The sequence below is a fragment of the Hemibagrus wyckioides genome, linkage group LG12 (assembly GCF_019097595.1).
Source record: "Hemibagrus wyckioides isolate EC202008001 linkage group LG12, SWU_Hwy_1.0, whole genome shotgun sequence".
Taxonomy (NCBI): domain Eukaryota; kingdom Metazoa; phylum Chordata; class Actinopteri; order Siluriformes; family Bagridae; genus Hemibagrus; species Hemibagrus wyckioides.
The window spans coordinates 5,389,246-5,406,506 of NC_080721.1; the positions used below are offsets into that span (position 1 = coordinate 5,389,246).

The 17,261-nt window shown below is 42.8% G+C and overlaps 1 protein-coding gene across 1 annotated transcript in view; it reads right to left on the bottom strand.

The window, feature by feature from the left end:
- Positions 1-13,643, bottom strand: part of foxo6b (forkhead box O6 b) — a 32,132-nt gene extending 18,489 nt beyond the window's left edge. The window contains exon 1 of the mRNA XM_058405355.1: positions 12,466-13,643. Within this exon, the coding sequence (XP_058261338.1) occupies positions 12,466-12,915 (450 nt within the window). The 5' untranslated portion in view covers positions 12,916-13,643. The remainder of the gene's footprint in view (positions 1-12,465) is intronic.
- Positions 13,644-17,261: the final 3,618 nt, after the last annotated feature.

A 17,261-nucleotide genomic window follows, 5' to 3' on the forward strand; every position in this document is an offset into this window, starting at 1 on the left:
TTTTTTTAGCTCCTCGATGGGAGACATATGAAATATTAATAACTGCTCCAGCCATCCACTTCAGAGGCCCATGCTAAAACTTAGTGTCTAATGAGACACTGCTCATGAATTGCTAATGAAGATGCTGGAATGTGTGTTTGGGTCGTGCATGTGTGTGTGTGTGTGAGTGTGTCAGTCTGGGGAGGGGCCATTTAGATGGGAGACGTTGGGGGGGGGGGTGAAGTTCAGTAGAACGTGAAGTCTTTGAGAGAACTTTTAGAGAACTTCATTAAAACAAGAAAAAACTACAAACTAATCCTCACAAATCGAAGCAGGCGCCCCTCCCTCACCATGGTAACACTCTATAGATATGCAAACACACACACACTCCTACGCACACACACCGCAGACATCAGACATGACAGTCTCGATATAGTCTCACTCTTTTATATTCGCAACAATTTGAAAAAAGTTTAAGGTTAGATTTAGGACACAGGTTCATCCTTTATACCTTTTCGTACCGCTCCATGTACGCAAACAAAATGAATTCCAACCGCATTTCCTGCCTTTGTACGAATTTGTACAAATTTCTCCTGAGACCGAGTTGTTTATCTCGAAAAATCTTGCATATAAACCCTGCAGTCCCACACTGTGAATACACTCCATGGTCTCCTAACATTAATATTCTGTTCAGTACTTAAAATGTGTTGTGGTCTTAGAAAACTTGTCGGGTGTCGGCGTGGCTGAATTCTACACCCGTCGTGATGAATGCAGTCGGTCTGCCTAAAGATGTCTAAAACTGTACTAGATTGATGTGATTCCTTCACACAGAGTGTCACGCTTTGATCAAGTTGTTGGACGTTTTTACGCGGCGGTGAAAAAAGACACAATTAATTCGGTTTGTAATCAGATACCGGCTGTCAGGATGCTCGTGTGTTGCAGTCGGAATAAAGGCTTTTTTCAATGCGATCTTCTTTCATAGCCTTTGAAATGTTATAACTTTACTTGTGGTTGAAGATTCGTCTAAAGAGAAACAGTTCAGGAAAGCCTGTGGTTTTGAGAAGTATATGTACAAATGTCACATGGAAACAGATAAGACAGACCAAACCTCCTGACTGCAGATGTAAAAGGTGCAAGGATCCTATTTATTTTTAATTTTTACAAAAATCCAGCTATTTTTAAAGCATTTCGGATCAAAATCTCTTTTCTATGAATCAATTTGAAACCTAACAGCTCCAAGGTCCCCGGTTCGAGCCTTAACTCGGGTTTCTGTCCGCATGGTCGTCTCTCTCCATGTTCTTCCAGTACCCGTGTGGGGTTCTTCCAAGATCTCGAGTTTTAATCTTCTTCTCCGAAAGAGTAATATTTTAATTCACTCTAAACTGCCCCTAGGAGTTGTATGATCCTTCAAGAACCTGTCTGGGATAAAGCAGTTACAAATGAAATAAAAAATAAAAATGTCATTTACTCTTCAATCTTTCCAAACAAAATTTGAAGCCAGTCAGAGAAGAAGGGTTCGTGAATGTATAGATGGACTCTATGGACTATTTGGGAAGAACTTTTTTACACACACAGAACAGAACCACGTCGTCGTCATCACCTAGAGAGAAAGGCAAACATCCGCCAGCCCAGAGAGTGAAGAGCGAGACAGCTGTGCGTCAGGTTTTATTGTCTGTGCGGTAGAGAAATATGAAGATTTGGAGGAACGGCAGCAGCAGCTGACAGCCTGAGTGAGTGAATCTCTCTCACATCAACCTTATTTCTAATGGCAGCTGAGCTTCGTAGACGCAGCTCAGACACCGGTGAGGAGCGGTCTGCTTCCTGGGAGTTGATGGAAATATATGTATGTGTGTGTGTGGATGTGCACGAGAGAGAGAGAGAGAGAGAGAGAGAGAGAGAGAGAGTGTATGGCAGTGTTGTAATTAGAATACACACTGAGTATTGAGAAAGGGCCATGTTTCCTCACACTCATGCACATGGCTTCAACTGACTTGCATACAGGAGGAACAGCATGAAATTGAAAATAAAGCTGTAACTATAAGGTGTGTTTAGAAAAGTGGGAGTGTGTGTGTGTGTGTGTGTGTGTATGCAGCACCAGGAACTGACTTTCTAGATGTAGGTCTATGTGCATGTGTTAATGTGTGTGTCAGCAAAAGTCTCTATGCTTATAAGTGGTGCTGTCAGTAGGCATCACTCAGCTAAGCCACGGTGGGCGGAGCACATTATTAACAGAGAGAGAGAGACCGAGAGAGACAGACAGACTCTAATCCAGGGCACAGACATGGCTCAGCCTCATACCGAGACCAGACCTCGCTTCATGCTCCAACATTCAACATCTTTTTCCACATTATTGTTTTCACTTAGACCTGTCCAGGGTGTACCCCTGCCTTTCGCCCTATGTGCACTGGGATAGGCTCCAGCAGACCCCTAATTAGGAATAAGCGGGTATAGACAATGGATGGATGGATGGATGGATGGATGTTTTCATTTATCATTCGCCAATATAATTTCAGGGTCACTCCTTTCTCCTACACACAAGCTACAGGTTTAAATTCATTGCCTATATAAACACATGACCAAAATCACACAGTGTTTCAGAACTTTCGTCCCTAATTTGTTGATTATTATTTCGAAATGTTTGCATCATTATATTCAGTGACCCCTAACTTCACTAACTTGGCATTATTATTATGAAACCATCGGAGCTGGGTCTCAAAGCTCTGTCAGGATGTCATGTTGAGTCTCATCATATAAGACTTTAAAGCTATTATGCACACCAGGGATGTACCGCAATACTACTATCTGCAATTTTCTTTAATTAAGCATACACACTAAGCCCTCGGAAAACCTCGGAAACCTGGAGTTAGGAACGCTAACACTGTCAGCATGGTGCGTGAATTCTGGCTCTGGCAGTTCCTCCACCTCAGTCAAGTCCATAATTAGTCAAGATGGAGCAGCAATAGTCTAAGTCAGACCACCATGACCCTGACTAGGCAGTTAGTAATGATAAATTGTAAAGTGAATGCATCACATGTAGGGTATTTGCTTTTGGACACGCTTCATATCTGATGCTCACTCATAGGAAAATAAAATCCTTCCATTCCGGTGATTTTTCTGCAGTGTCCTGTGCCATCCTAGGCCCAATGCACACCTCTAGCCTCAAGCAGATGCCTGGGGAACTTTCCGGCAAGCTTTGATTACAAAAAAAAAAAAACAAGAATAATGTGCCTCCTATTCTGTATTGTATCTGTTTATTTGTTCATTCTGAATAATGTATTTGTATTCAATTGCGCACATACGCCCAGGAAGAAAGCGTTCTTTGAATAAGAGGCAGCACCGTTCGTAATTTTTTCTTAATCATGCCGTGTCTCTACAAAGTAGGGAGAACGGTAAAAAATACAGCACTTGCTATTAGCCAGCTCTTTTATTTACACCAAGGACACACTGTCTCGGTTGTCCCTTTGTGTAATTTGGACTTGGAGTGGATGATGTGTACTTATGTCTAGTGTGTGTATCTCCAAAGGCATTTTGGAAATACACACACGTTCATGTTTATCGGACCCACTATTGTATTTCGCATGCCTTCTCAGTTGCTGCTGCAGGACTAAATCAGCCCCGGTGCTAATTTTCAACACAAAATCTAATCCACAGTCTGGGACAGGAAGAACTCAGCCCTAGCCTCTAGTTCATACACACGTGATGCAGTTGTTTTTTGGTCCTACTGATTTTTAATTCCGTCTATCCGTCTTGTTTTATTGCATGACTCATTTTCCCTTGATGAATATTCTTAAGAAGTTCTTGATGGATAAACTGTTCAATCTTTCATTTTCATTACTAGGCCTATTACCGCACTGTTAGCATGCAGGATTTAACACGCACATCGACGCGGCTACAAAAAACACACTAATCTAGTGGCAGATCATCAAAGAGAATAAAGATCCTTAATGAAATCCCAGATCTGATGCCGCCGAAATTTAGGGGGAAAGCAACAAATCAATAGTGGCAACGGTACGACCAGTTAAAAAATGAGAGAGAGAGAGAGAAAGAGCGAGAGAGAGAGAGTCATGCAGTGTCTTGCATCAAAGCTATCATGCAAACGCTTAGATTAAAAAAGACAGCTTCAGAAGATGAAATGTTGAATTACACAGTGCGTGAGGGGGGGGGGGGACAGACAGACAGCGAGAGAGGAGAATAGGGTTCATCCAAGGCTATGTGTGGTCTCGGGAAGTCAATAGACACATGGGCAGCATACTAAATGCAGCGTGGCCTGCATCATGACCTATTTTCATCAAACTGACATGCAAATCCTCCACACTCAGTTGCCATTTTATACCCCAAGTCTGCCTGCTTCATAACCCGCATCTTCCCTTACCTCCAACATGCCTGCATTCCCGACCACACGTGTATCATCCACACCTTAAGTATAGGTTTGTTTATACAGCATGCATGCATACAAGTGCAATATGTCACAGCTCTTGTGTGAAACGTGTGAAAAGCGCAACGGAGTGTTATTAGAGCAACGCTGCAACAGATCAGGACAAAGCACCAAGCACGGGCCATACATCTGGTACACAAAAGAGTACAGCATAAGCGCCGAAGATGAGGAAGATTGTATAACTGCATGGCTACATCTCAAACCACTAACAACATCAAAGCATGTGTTGTAATTCTTCTCTTTTACAAGGCAATACCGAGGCTGTATATCTGGGAGCGGAGGCATCAAAGTGGGACACTGGAGGGTATCATGAGCTCCGCTGCACAGTCCGCAGAGGCCGCATTAATCACTGCCGTTCTCCTGTCGCTGATTATGGCTCATCCGTCTCTGCTTGTCCAATGGGAGAGAGCCTCATGAATTTCTGATTAAAAATGTAAGTACCTCATAATACCAACACATAACCGATCTCTTTCAACTAACAAAGGGATGATCAACTCCGTCATTTTTTTAGCGACGTTTAAGAGACGATTACTCACTTACTCACTACACTGAGCAGAAACTGTTTACGTCTCCGCCAACCAAAACCTAACAGCATTTCATCTGTTTAGAGAATAAGAGAATTATAAACAGAATAACATAATTGTATGTTTACCTTAAACATAATGGAAAAAATTAAGCAGCCTCTATTACTAAGTCATGTTTCCTTCGGAGTATAAAGGGCAGGCAAACATGCAGAAATCAACAGAAGGAGCTTTCAACACAAAGGAGATGAACGAATGTTGATTGGATATCCTGAAAGATGATTTATGAGTTGTATTGCTGCCCCCCCCCCGCCCGCCCGCCCCCCCACAACGAGAAGGTTAGTCAAAGTTGTATCAGATTCGTGTCAAGTAAAGCTGAGTGCACATTACATGAGTTTCAAAATCTCTGAAACACGACCTTAATCACATGCGATCTGTTGTTTTGTACATGATCTCACCCAAAGAAGGCTGACAAACAACTACACAATCTTTCACCTGGAGAGATCCCTACTGAAGCATGCCTGATCCCTAAATCCCGCTTTCTCGTGAAAATAAACACGAAAGCGTTCTATCGTGTGTATTTCTTAGTATTTTGTATATATTTAAAAAAAAAACAATAGAAAACAAAAATAGAAATATATGAAGGACAGCTTGTTTTGGCTGGAAGAGAACTGGACTTTCCTAGTGTTTTAATTTCTGACCGTTTGAGTATCACACACAATAATCTCTTAGAGAAGTGGGAACTGGATTCAGGGATCTGCTGCACATGACATAATGATTTCTTCTCTGACTCTCATCGTGACTGAGAGACGTTCCAACTACGCTTTTTTTCAGCAGGAGCATGCTTGAAAATATCGGCACCTCTGTGAACTCTCACAGGAAATTGTATTGCTGATGTAACCATTTACACTACACCAGCAGTCGTTACGAGGCCGAGCTGGGGGATGATGTAGTCACTGAGCCCCAAAATTAGTCGCTGAGTCAGAAACCGTGTAGTGTTCGGTTTAAAACCCACATTTCGTCTCTGCGAACCAGTGGATGTTGTACCATATACCAGGAAAAGCACCTCATACTCACTGGAGCATTAAAAATTTTGGGGCTGATTTGGGGCTGTTGTCTTGGGAAGACTGATGGCATCATGAATTTGACTCAGAACCTTAAACCTACTCGCCTATTCCAGGGAATGGTAGTTACAACGTACATTTATCTCCTTTTCTCTTCATCTTCCTCCAGCTCTAGTTGAATCACTATACATTGCTTTTCTTGTCTTTCCATTTCCCCTATAGTACAGCGTTGTTTTTTTTTATTGCTCTTTTCATTCATGTTCCTATCCGGTAGTCAGGTTTAAAACAGTGCTGTAGTGATTCATTACAAGAAATTGTATTCCACTCTCTTTCCTGTCAATTTATTTTTGACTTGTTGCATTATACTATGTATAGAAAATCATTCGTGGCTCTGTAGTGGTACTCACGATAAGGAGTTTCTGATTTACGGACTTGAGCAGCGTGCGCTTTATCTTAATGTTCCCAAAATCAAAGTGATGATTGATTTTACATGAAGTTTGGGCTTAAAAGAAACGCTGCGCTGTCAAGTGCTTTGCAAAAAAAGTAAAAAAAAAAAACTAGTTTCGAGCCTGTGGTTTAGGTAAATCACATCTCTGGTTACTGGAAAACATGTGCCAGTGCAAAATAACAATAGAAGTGCAAGCATGGCTGTGATTAGCTATGAAAACACCAAGGTCCGGACCTCAGTAGTTTGGGGAAGGTTTTGTTTTTTTACCTCCTACCGAGCGCTCTCCAGCTGTCAGATTCAAAATGGAAATTGTCGTCAACTTCCTGGTAATGCGGTGGCAGAATATAGCCTATTTTGAGGGGGGAAAAAAAAAATCACTGACCAATCAGAAGTGATTGGTTCCAAACTGTCCTCAGAGCAGCTGTGGGGACACCAGGTTTGCTCATAGACTTTAATCAGCCATTTTGTTTAGCTCTAGCAAAATCACTCTGCTGCCGGACTTTAACCTCGTTCTGAGAGATAGCTAGAGAGATAGCTGGGTTTGAATCGCGGTATAATGCGAGCGTTTATGAGGACAAACCACTGGTAATGCTGCTAGACAAATCAGCATGCTAGTTGCGGTAATGTTAGCTGATGTACGTCGTGTTAGCTGCAGGATACATTGCATTTTTAATGTATGCTTTTTCAGTAATCACTGAGGAGAAGCGAGAGAGAGAGAGAGAGAGAGAGAGAGAGATGTAAAATTAAAATTTTTACCTCAATACTTTAAATTGAGTCTGAGCAGTTGATGCAGGAAGGGTGATAAAATATAACAGCCGCTGATGTGCTACACATTGGGGTATATTAAATATGAAGTGTATTTTTTGCCCCAGGTTTTGACCCTGAATACATTTACCTTCACGAATGTCCACATGAGTCAATACCTCGGAAATGGTTTACTGTACAATTAGCATATTGCATAGTACCCAAGCACAGAAATATGCCATTAAAGGTTTTAAAACAAAACCACATACCCGTGTGTCTGTGATGCTGTGAGGACGGACTGTGTGCAAAATAGAAGCATTGCAGCTGTAATTAAGGTGGAATCAGAGTGAGATCTGCACTGCCATGATAATGAGCCTTGTCTGAATTATTAACTAGAGCTGCATCCCTTGGACATGCAATCCCGTCAGACACACACACACACACACACACACACACACACACAGTGAGATAACAGTACATGCCCTGCATGTATCTAAAAACTACATTCAAAGCACAGAAACAAGCAAGGTTCTGCAAAATGGCATGAGTCTCCTTCTGTTTGAAAGGAACTTGCTGACAAATCTAGAAAATTCCATATAAGTTTTGCACATCATGGTCACAAGGGAGCGAAAGTACTGCTTTTGTCTCTTCCCACCAGTTTAATGGGATCACGTGAAGAACTTGAGCGCACCTGCAGCCCTCAGGCTTGCAACACAACCAAACATCTTTCCACTATTTAAAGTTTAAGTCCAAAAATCTGTCTGGAAGAGATGGTTTCTGCCTTTGGTGTTCGCTTGCTTGTAATCACGGACAATACGGAGAGTTCAGACTCATTTCATATGTAAGTAATGGCGTTGATTTAATTAAGGATCTAGTTTATCCTGGTCAGGGTTGCAGTGCTTATCCTGGGAACACTCTACACAAGGTGGAATGTACCATGGATAGGCTGCCAATCACTCACAGGGCACCATCCAATTTGGAGTAGTCCATCCACTTAGTGGCTTGTTTTCGGAAACCAGAAAAACAAGAGGAAACCCATACAGACATGAAGAGAACTCGAGCTATGCCACTGTGACACCTTTATAGTAATAAAGTGTACTTCAAAAATGATAAAAGTAGCTGCTGTTTAAAGCGTCTTGGATGTTCCGTCTTTTGTAGGACTCTTGGTAGATCTTTTATCTTAAACGGGTGGAATAAAGGTTCACAGATGTACAATACTGTACCATTAGCATCCATTACTCTTGCCTCTAAAGAGTCCAGATATTCAAACCATCTGTAACTGACTTGCCTTTTCCCGATTCGCTCCACATAATCTTTCTCTCACCGACTCCAAAGCCCAGCTTTGCCAAAGGCCAGAGCGTAGATTTCACTCTCAAACTGTCTGGGCTTTGATGAAGCGTCTGTGCCAAGCCAGCCAAGCTCTCTGTCCTTCTGCTCAGCCTTTGTCAGGACAATGCCAGTGGTGTTTTCTGAAGCCATTTGAGCTTTTCATGGGCTTTCTTGGTGTGTTTGCAAAGCTGCCTGGGACAGAGCTGCACCACTGGCACAGGCAGGCAAATCAGAGCCGCCCGCCTTGAGAACGAACTCCTCCATCCAACAATAATGTCTCACATACTTTAATCACAAATTCCTTACAAGCTATTCGTCAAGTCAACATTCGATATCTCCTTATTTCCTTGCAGTATGACTTCCAAAAATCTTTCATTCTCATTTTTATTTCCTTTTTACTCTATTTATTCCACTTGGGTAATTACTTTATCCCAGTCAGGGTCGCAGTGGATCCGGAGCTTATCCCAGGAACACTGGGCGCAAAGTGGGAGAAATCACACAGTCCGTCACAGGGTGCCGTGCACAAAAACACACACACATTTATACCTACAGGCAATTTAGCGTAGTCAGTCCACCTACCTGCATGTTTTGGACAGTGGGAGGAAAACCAGAGAACCCAGAGGCAACCCACACAAACACAGGGAGAACATGCAAATCTCTAGACAGACAGTTACCTGAGCTCAGGCACCCTGGAGCTGTGAGGCGGCAACGTTACCCGCTGCAACACCGTGTCACCTTTAATAAAAACAGGCCACTCTTTTATTGTGTGAATACTATATCTTGCAAGATACAGCATTTGTACTCTCAATTCAGGGCAAAGGGCTTCCCAGATTCGGTACACGTTCCTTATAGATCATTCTACTAATTCCTGCTGATTAATGTTTCTCATTTACAACACTAACTTCTGCTTCTTTTATCAATCCTTTCACCTCCAATACCTCTTCCTCTACCAGCATAGCTGTTTTTACTCTCATGATTGACGAGGAAAGGTCACGCTGATTAATGTAGGAGTGTACTGGACATGCGACACTTTAACTTTCTCTGATGGAAAAATGGATTCCATCTTCAGTAATCCTTAACTCTTTTTACCAGAAGCCAAAAAAATGAAATTTGCACCTGTTTTGGTTGTGCCCATATTCAGCATTAAATTTCCTCATCATGTCACACTCCACAGCGGTGATTAATGGCTCGTATGAAAAAAGACACCCAGGGCGTTAAGAACTTGTGGTTTTTTCTTAAGATTTTCTGTTCTTAACTAGCCTACTAGGGGCAATATTTTCACAGTAAAGTCCGAATGTTTCTATATTGAAAGTAAATGATGATATCGAACCCATTTCTGCTCTCTGAGATGCCTGAAGTGCTTGCTCACAAGTGTCTAAGATTATCTCCAACCACTAAAATTCTGTGTAAGGTTTTCCCAACAGAGGTATAGACGTCTCACACCGTAAGCCAACAGCGTCCCGACTCATTTTGTTACGTTGAAGTTGCATCCGTAAAATAATTCATTTGTTTATTCTGATTCATCGGGAATGTCTGATTTTCATTCCACAGGCAGAATAAAAGACCAGTGTAGTTGTAAAAACCAAAAAAAAAAAGGGTTAACAGGGTCTCTAGCGTTTTAAAAGACTTTCTTTGAATTGGATTCTTTCTACTTTACGGCTCAGTTCATTAGAAAACATCGTGGGAAAGGGACAAACAAAAATAACCGCGGGAGCGGGAGGAATTGTTCAGGATTTCTTCGGGAGTGAGATAAAAACAGTCCCACACACACACACACACACACACATCTACTTCAGTACTTCAGACAGCAGCACCTGTAACTGAAATCACGATTCTGGTTGCTCACGTTATTGCTTTGACAAACTGATTTTTCCTGTAAAATAAGTAACGATTGTGGTAGAGACTTTGAAAAAAGGAAAAGAAAAGAAAAGAAAAGAAAAGAAAAGAAAAGCTCACCACATACTTCTTGTAGATATCCTCGTTACTAAACACTCCATAGGCAAACATTGACACACACACACACACTCACACACACACACACACTGCTTTAGTAACAAACAGATCTGATAATCTGCTTTTACTTTACCCCCCATTTAACTTCACCAGTGTTTATTTGTGTGTCTGAATATATTTGTGTGTGAGTGAGTGATTATGTGTGTTTACGTGTATATGAGGGAAAAAAAAAGGAGTTTTAAGTGTGTGTGTGTGTGTGTGTGTGTCAGAATTAAAAGTGCATTAAAAGCTGATGCCAACTGTTCATAGGCCAACACGTGCGTGTGTGTGAGCCTGTTTTCCACAACATTATTTTGATTGAATCAAGTTGTTTTTCACCCTTATCACACTCCTCTGACAAATCAAAGCCTGCACCCTGCTGCAAAGTCCAATGGGAGCATATGAGTGACACCCAGCTGTAGATCCCGGGGCAAAACAAACACATCCCGAGGAATTAGGCCAGATTTAAATCTAGTTCTGAAGTTATGATCTTACGATTAGTATAAGCTAGCTTTGGATTGGGGGAGATCTGCATCTGAAAGCAATCTTTCTGGTGGGTAAAATCCTATCAAATGATCTTACATTCAGCTGGTAATACAACTGTTGTAAACACTGACACAGAGGATGTATACAAATACAGAACCCAGGACGCATTCAAGACTCAACATCAGGCATATAATATCCAGACAGTTTGAGTCCTTCGTGTATCCATTACTAGAAGTGAGTCTGGTGGTTTGTAGGCAGTATTATTTAATAGCTTTTTACATGCTCTCAAATCATATAGGCTACAATAAAATTGCTATTACTTACCCTCTTCAGGTACTAACAACATTCCATATTTAACAACAGTCTAATAAACAACCAGGCTGAAGTGAAACACCCAATAAAAACCCACACAGCCTAAAGGTCTGCATGTGTAAATAATTTTGAATAGTCTGCAGAACTTATTTCGTGTCTTATGTGTTATTTTCAAGTTGATGTTTCCAAACTAGGCACATAGCTCTCTCTCTCTCTCTCTCTGTGTGTGTGTGTGTGTGTTGTGACTTTCTCAGTGCTCTGCCAAAATGAGACAAATCATTCACAAAAATTCAGCACAGTTCCAAAATTATGTTCTGGACCACTCCTTGGCAACATTAGAATATGAAATGTGAAGAAAAAAAAGGCAATCAAATCCCTTTTTAGAGAGTGAGACGGAGAAAATAAAAGCACCAGAGAGAAAAATCCCTTATGTGCTGCATTATGAAGCTTGAGCACTCAGATGGCCACAACGAAGAAGAAGAAAAAAAAAACCTAATTAGATTCTTATGAAAGTATGTCATAGGCCACTATGAAGGAAATAAACCGGTTATCCGTCCCAATGTGACATCATTTGCATTTATCTGTCGCCAAGTATATTGTGGTTTACTTTTGCGGTTGCACTTGGCTCATCATGTTACTGTTCGATACCCTCTAATATGGTGCACCTCGATTTCTTTAACTCTCTTCATTCCTGACACTTAAACGGTGAAGGTAGGTGCAGTACGTGTGGAGCCTGTAGTTCCCGCTGGCCGGATTGACTCCCCAGAGATCTTTAGACTCGTCAACCCCAGGCTCACACATACAGTACACATCACTACAATCTAATCAGCTCAAATGCGTCACGGAGCTTCACATTCGCACGAAGCTGGGCGGATGGGTTTTTCTCTAAACGCGAGCCCAGCACTACGAACCCAGTGAACCCTCTCCACCCCCACGTCCCACTGCTCACCATTCATCGCGCTCTTATGCGTCATGATACGAGGCATCATTTTAAATGATCAGTTCAATGTGCTGCGGTCACCGGAGGACACAATGGGGGTTTTTACTACTAGAGCAGTGAAGGCGAACTCTGTGTACCTGTGTAGCACGCGTGCAGCGGCTTCAGGCGCGAGCCGAATATGCAGAATAAAACCAATGATCGTTGCACAAGCATACCTTCCAGCCGGCAGAGCTATTGCTGTCCCCTTTATCCTTGAAATATGGCACGAAGCGCACCATCCAGTCGTAGATTTGGGAGAGTGTGAGGCGCTTGTCGGGTGTGCTCTCGATGGCGCGGGTGATGAGGTCGGCGTATGACTGGTTGCCCCACGCGTTCCGCCGCGACGATTTGGATTTGCGCAGCTGGCCGGCCGCGTCCAGCGCAGCGGCGGCGGCCGCGAGGGGTACCGGTGCACCGGTGGGGTGCTTCAGCTCTGCCGGTGCTCCGCCGCCGTTTCTCTCGGCGCGACACGCGGGCACGTCAAAGGGCTCCACTTTTACTGGCGGAACACGGAGCTCCTCTTCCGGACGTGGCAGCTGTGGCCAGGTGCAGGCGCGCGCGCGGCCGTAATCCCCGTCACGTTCAACCTGATGCGCGTCCATCCCGCCGTTCTCCATCATCAGCATCTGGGCGGTTATTTTCTCTTTAACACTGCCAAGGTCAAAATCAACCCAATCGTAAATCCAACCACGATCTTGAAACGTCGAGTCTGTCTTATTACTGTCCGCACGGTCGCCTTTCACGGTCGGATCCAGATAAGCAATAAGCCCGAACCAAAAGCGCGGCGAGCCGCGGAGCGCGCGCTCATTGTGTAAGACTCGTCTGCAATATCAAAAGCGAGCACGCGAGTGTAGCCAACGCATCGTTGTTAGCAACAGTCTTTCTTCCATGTTACTGAACAATTCAGTGGCGCGCTGGAATCACACGCCCATCGCCGCGCCGTGCCAAATTCAAAGCCACATGAGAAAGCCTGTGAAATTTCAAATCGCTTGTGCGCAGCAACAGTTGATTGTTCTGACAGACTGCTTGAAAAGACAGCCCGCGAGCTCGTAAATTTTTATCTCATCTAGCTTCAAAGAAGAAAAAAAACAGAGACACAGAGAGAAAGAGAGAGAGAGAGAGAAAGCGAAAATCAATCGAAGCTCTGTCTGGTCTCTGGTATCTTTTTCCCCCTTTAGATTTGTAACCGGATTCACACGCAAGCACTCACGCAACGACTGACAGCGCGCGCGCAACTACCGCCTTTACCCACCACATCACTGGAATCGTTAATAAACGAAATGCAGAGACGCAAAACGAGCGCTCTGTTACGGATTTGCGCGCGCACATGATCTTTATGCCCACGTGCGTCGGTTCGTCTCCGTGTCTAAATTGCGCGTGTCATTTATCAGTCTAATGCACAGGGCTGGACACGATTCTTTCCCTCTGGGCCAGGTTTGTCCAGGGAGACACTGATCATTTCATATTCTCTGCTTCCTGGTTAGGTTTATTTTGCAAGAAAAACATTCCATGTGCATGCATTTACACACATATTCGTATACATAATTAGGCGAAGGCCCGTGTATAAATATATTTATTATAATGTATAAACACTGTTTAAACACCGATCACCATCTGTATAGAGGCCAAGGATTACAAATATAATTTCTGAATGAAATTTGCTTTAATAAAAAATACTCATTTCTTCCTTTTTATTGCAGGAGCGCGTGACACCTGTTGCACTGACAGGTTCAGATGTGACAGGAGTGTTAACGCCTCGGTGCACCTCCTCCACTGCATCTGATGCTCCTGGCAGTTCTTATGGCAAAAATTGGACCTTGACAATTATTAGGGGCTAGATATGGAGAGGAGGAAAAGAGAATCAGCGGCCACGTGAGATGATTTCGGCGCCAGATCTGTCTGCCAAATGCGTTTAAATCCGCAGAGGGGAGAGGGAGGCAGGAAAGTGGCATATTTGGATGGTGATGGCTTTTTGGCGAGAGATTTGTGTCCTGTGCACGAGCGCGTGTGGGCGGGGTCGGTGCAAACGTGCCATTTAACATTAGTAGCCGCGTGTAACGCGCTGATAAAGTGACAGATTTGGCAGAGGGGGATTCCGCCGGACCCGGATAAGACACCCCTCTATGCTCCATCTCCAACCAGCGGCGACCCTCAGACAGTGGTTGATGTTTTGCCAAAATCCCGTCCGCTCACTATATGTGGTGCAAAAGCCTCCCTAGTGATGTGGTGACACTATGCACGACTATTGACAGGTCGGTCGTCATTGGCAACCGTGTCCCCAGTCGTCATACCCACCGCTAGCTATTATTAATCTACAGAGAGTGAGGGCAGAGAAGAGACAAAAGAGAGAGAGAGAGAGAGAGAGAGAGAGAGAGAGAGAGTAATTGCGTTTAAATCGTGTCTTTAATGGAGCGCGCGGACCCTATCAGCGTGCGCGGTCATTAAAATGTGCGTGAACTGCGCGTGCACAAAGGTACAGGCAAACGAAGACGCTTCAGTGCCGTGTTGCCTAATCTGTTAAGGGGTAAGTAAGAAATGATGACGCAATAGATTCGTTTGCATATCCGTTGAATCGTTGCGATTATTTGCATATCAAACCGTGAAGAAGGAAGATTTTCCCAAGACACTTGGAAGAAGTCTTTCATCATGCTACCACAAACTATTTACTTCTTACAGAATACTAACATGTCTTTCAGCCAAAGATACAAATGGAGCCAAAAAAAGTAGCAGCAGTAGTAGTAAGGGGCATTTCTATTACATTTACAGTTTATTCATTTAGTAGACACTTGCATACAAAGTGACTTACAGTTGAGGAGAGATATACCAATACAAGTAGTGCTCCCATGTTAGAATTTTAACTGAGTGCTAGAGGTGCACGGAGTGGAGGTATAACTGCTAGCGTAAATTCCCAAATCGGTTTCCAGAAGAAAGTGGGTTGCAACAGTCAAAGGAATCAAAGGCGTGAGGACATGTGTCTCTTATCGCCGCCTCAGAGTCTTGGTAAGAAATCAACCTGGTAGACCTCGCTGAGCAAGAAGAAAACGGAGCTCACGTGTCTCAGTGCACCTTGCACACTTTGTTAATTACAACACTCGCTGATAATATTCTGTGCGCTTAGGTCAACCTTTCTCATGCTCTCTATTAAAGATATTATCTTCATCGCATAGAGAATTGACTGCTATAGAAAGCGTCAGTCCCTCATTTGCAGTAGTTACCTTCATTAATCACGTCTAGCTGTGGTAAAATGGCAAACATCGTGTCACCATTGCGTATTCAATATCGGGTCGATTGTTTGCAACATAAGTTAGAGCTCCTTCTTTTTCTTGCAGCATAATTTGTATAAAATTAAAGGAAATGTAACCTCTTTATGAATTCATATCATTTCTTTCGGAAACCTTTGTTTCATAAATCGACAGGAAAATGTTATTTTAGAATTTATTTTGTCTGTACGTCTGGATGTGAAGGGTTCGTTCCAGATGTGAAAAATCCAACAGAACAGCAGGTACATGTACATATTTTGTTCCAACAATGATATTTTTAACTTTTTATGTTTTATGATGGAGAAATATGACTAGGGGAAGCTTTCACGCCATCACAGCTCCAGGGTCCTCCTTTCATCCTGTCTTTAGGTTATCGTTCTCCCAGATTATCCTCCTCAGAACCCACAGTGACCCTGACAAGGATAAAGTGCTTACTGAAGATGAATGAATAAATGAATATGACTATTTCCAGGATGTCAGTCTGCAAAAACTATTACTTAAAATGGCATGTTGGAGTTTCCCCGCTGTGCAGAACATAGTCCAGGGCTAGAGTTCAATAAGGACATAGATTTCATGCATTCTTGCTGAAGGAACAAGCAGGAAAATTCATAAATCACGTAACATTTATTAGGCTTCCTGCACTTTAGTGCTTCGTACTTTACGAAAGCGATGATGTACCTTGAAGAGGAACGTCTGTGCACAATGAAATCCCAACTGTGGAATTAACAGTCGGTGTGTTTCATTTACACGTACAATGTTTATACAATACACGTTTAAAACAAACAATCACTGTAACTAACAGTTAATCCAGCACCTGGGGCTGTTGAGGAAGAGTTGGAAATTATTGGGTCTGTTACGTTGAAAGTTCTAACACTGCCTCATTGTCTATGACTTGTGTATTGCATTAACCTTGGAATAAGACACATAGGCGTCCGTTCTCAAAAGGAAATTTAACGGATGGACGGTATGCTATGGTGGCTTCATGGTTAGCAAGTTTCCCTCACATTTCAGGGGTTTGATTCCTGCCAGTGCACTGGGTGGTGTGTGTAGTTTGCATGTTTTCCCAATGCTTTGAAGGTATTCTCTGACTTCCTCCCTATGCATTGTAGGCTGATTAGCATCTCTACATTGGTGCGTCAGTATGCCTGTGATCGTGCCCTGTGAAGGGTTGGCACTCTGTCCAGGGAGTGGATGGACTGTATGCAAGACAAAGATAAGATAAAACATAAGAAAGCTTTCTGGATGTCGAAACTATAAACTAAGACTATACCACCATCTGTTCATCTTTGTGTATGCTAATAGACACTATTTCATGCAAAGGTATGGGCTAATATTACATATTTTGTTGATTTGTCCAATAACACAAGCTCTGCAGCAAACTATATATAAAAAATGTCCAGTTACTTTATATGTGATTACTTTAGAAATCTGAAAAATTGTTATTCTGCATGTGCAAATGTTTGGACACATTGGTCAGTACTTAGCAGCAGCCCTATGAGTCTTCCTATACTTGTTCCCATGATTCTTTCACTACTTGTTTTAGGAATTTCCAAGCAGAATTCCTTGCAGAATGCTTTGGGTTCTGAGATAATGGGTCATCTTGCATGCACTGTATGTTTAAAGTCTACCCACAGATTTTCAATGGTGTTCAGATGAGGACAGCGAGAGCCATTCCAAAAGTTTCAGCTGGAATTTTTTTTTTTTTTGAAGTA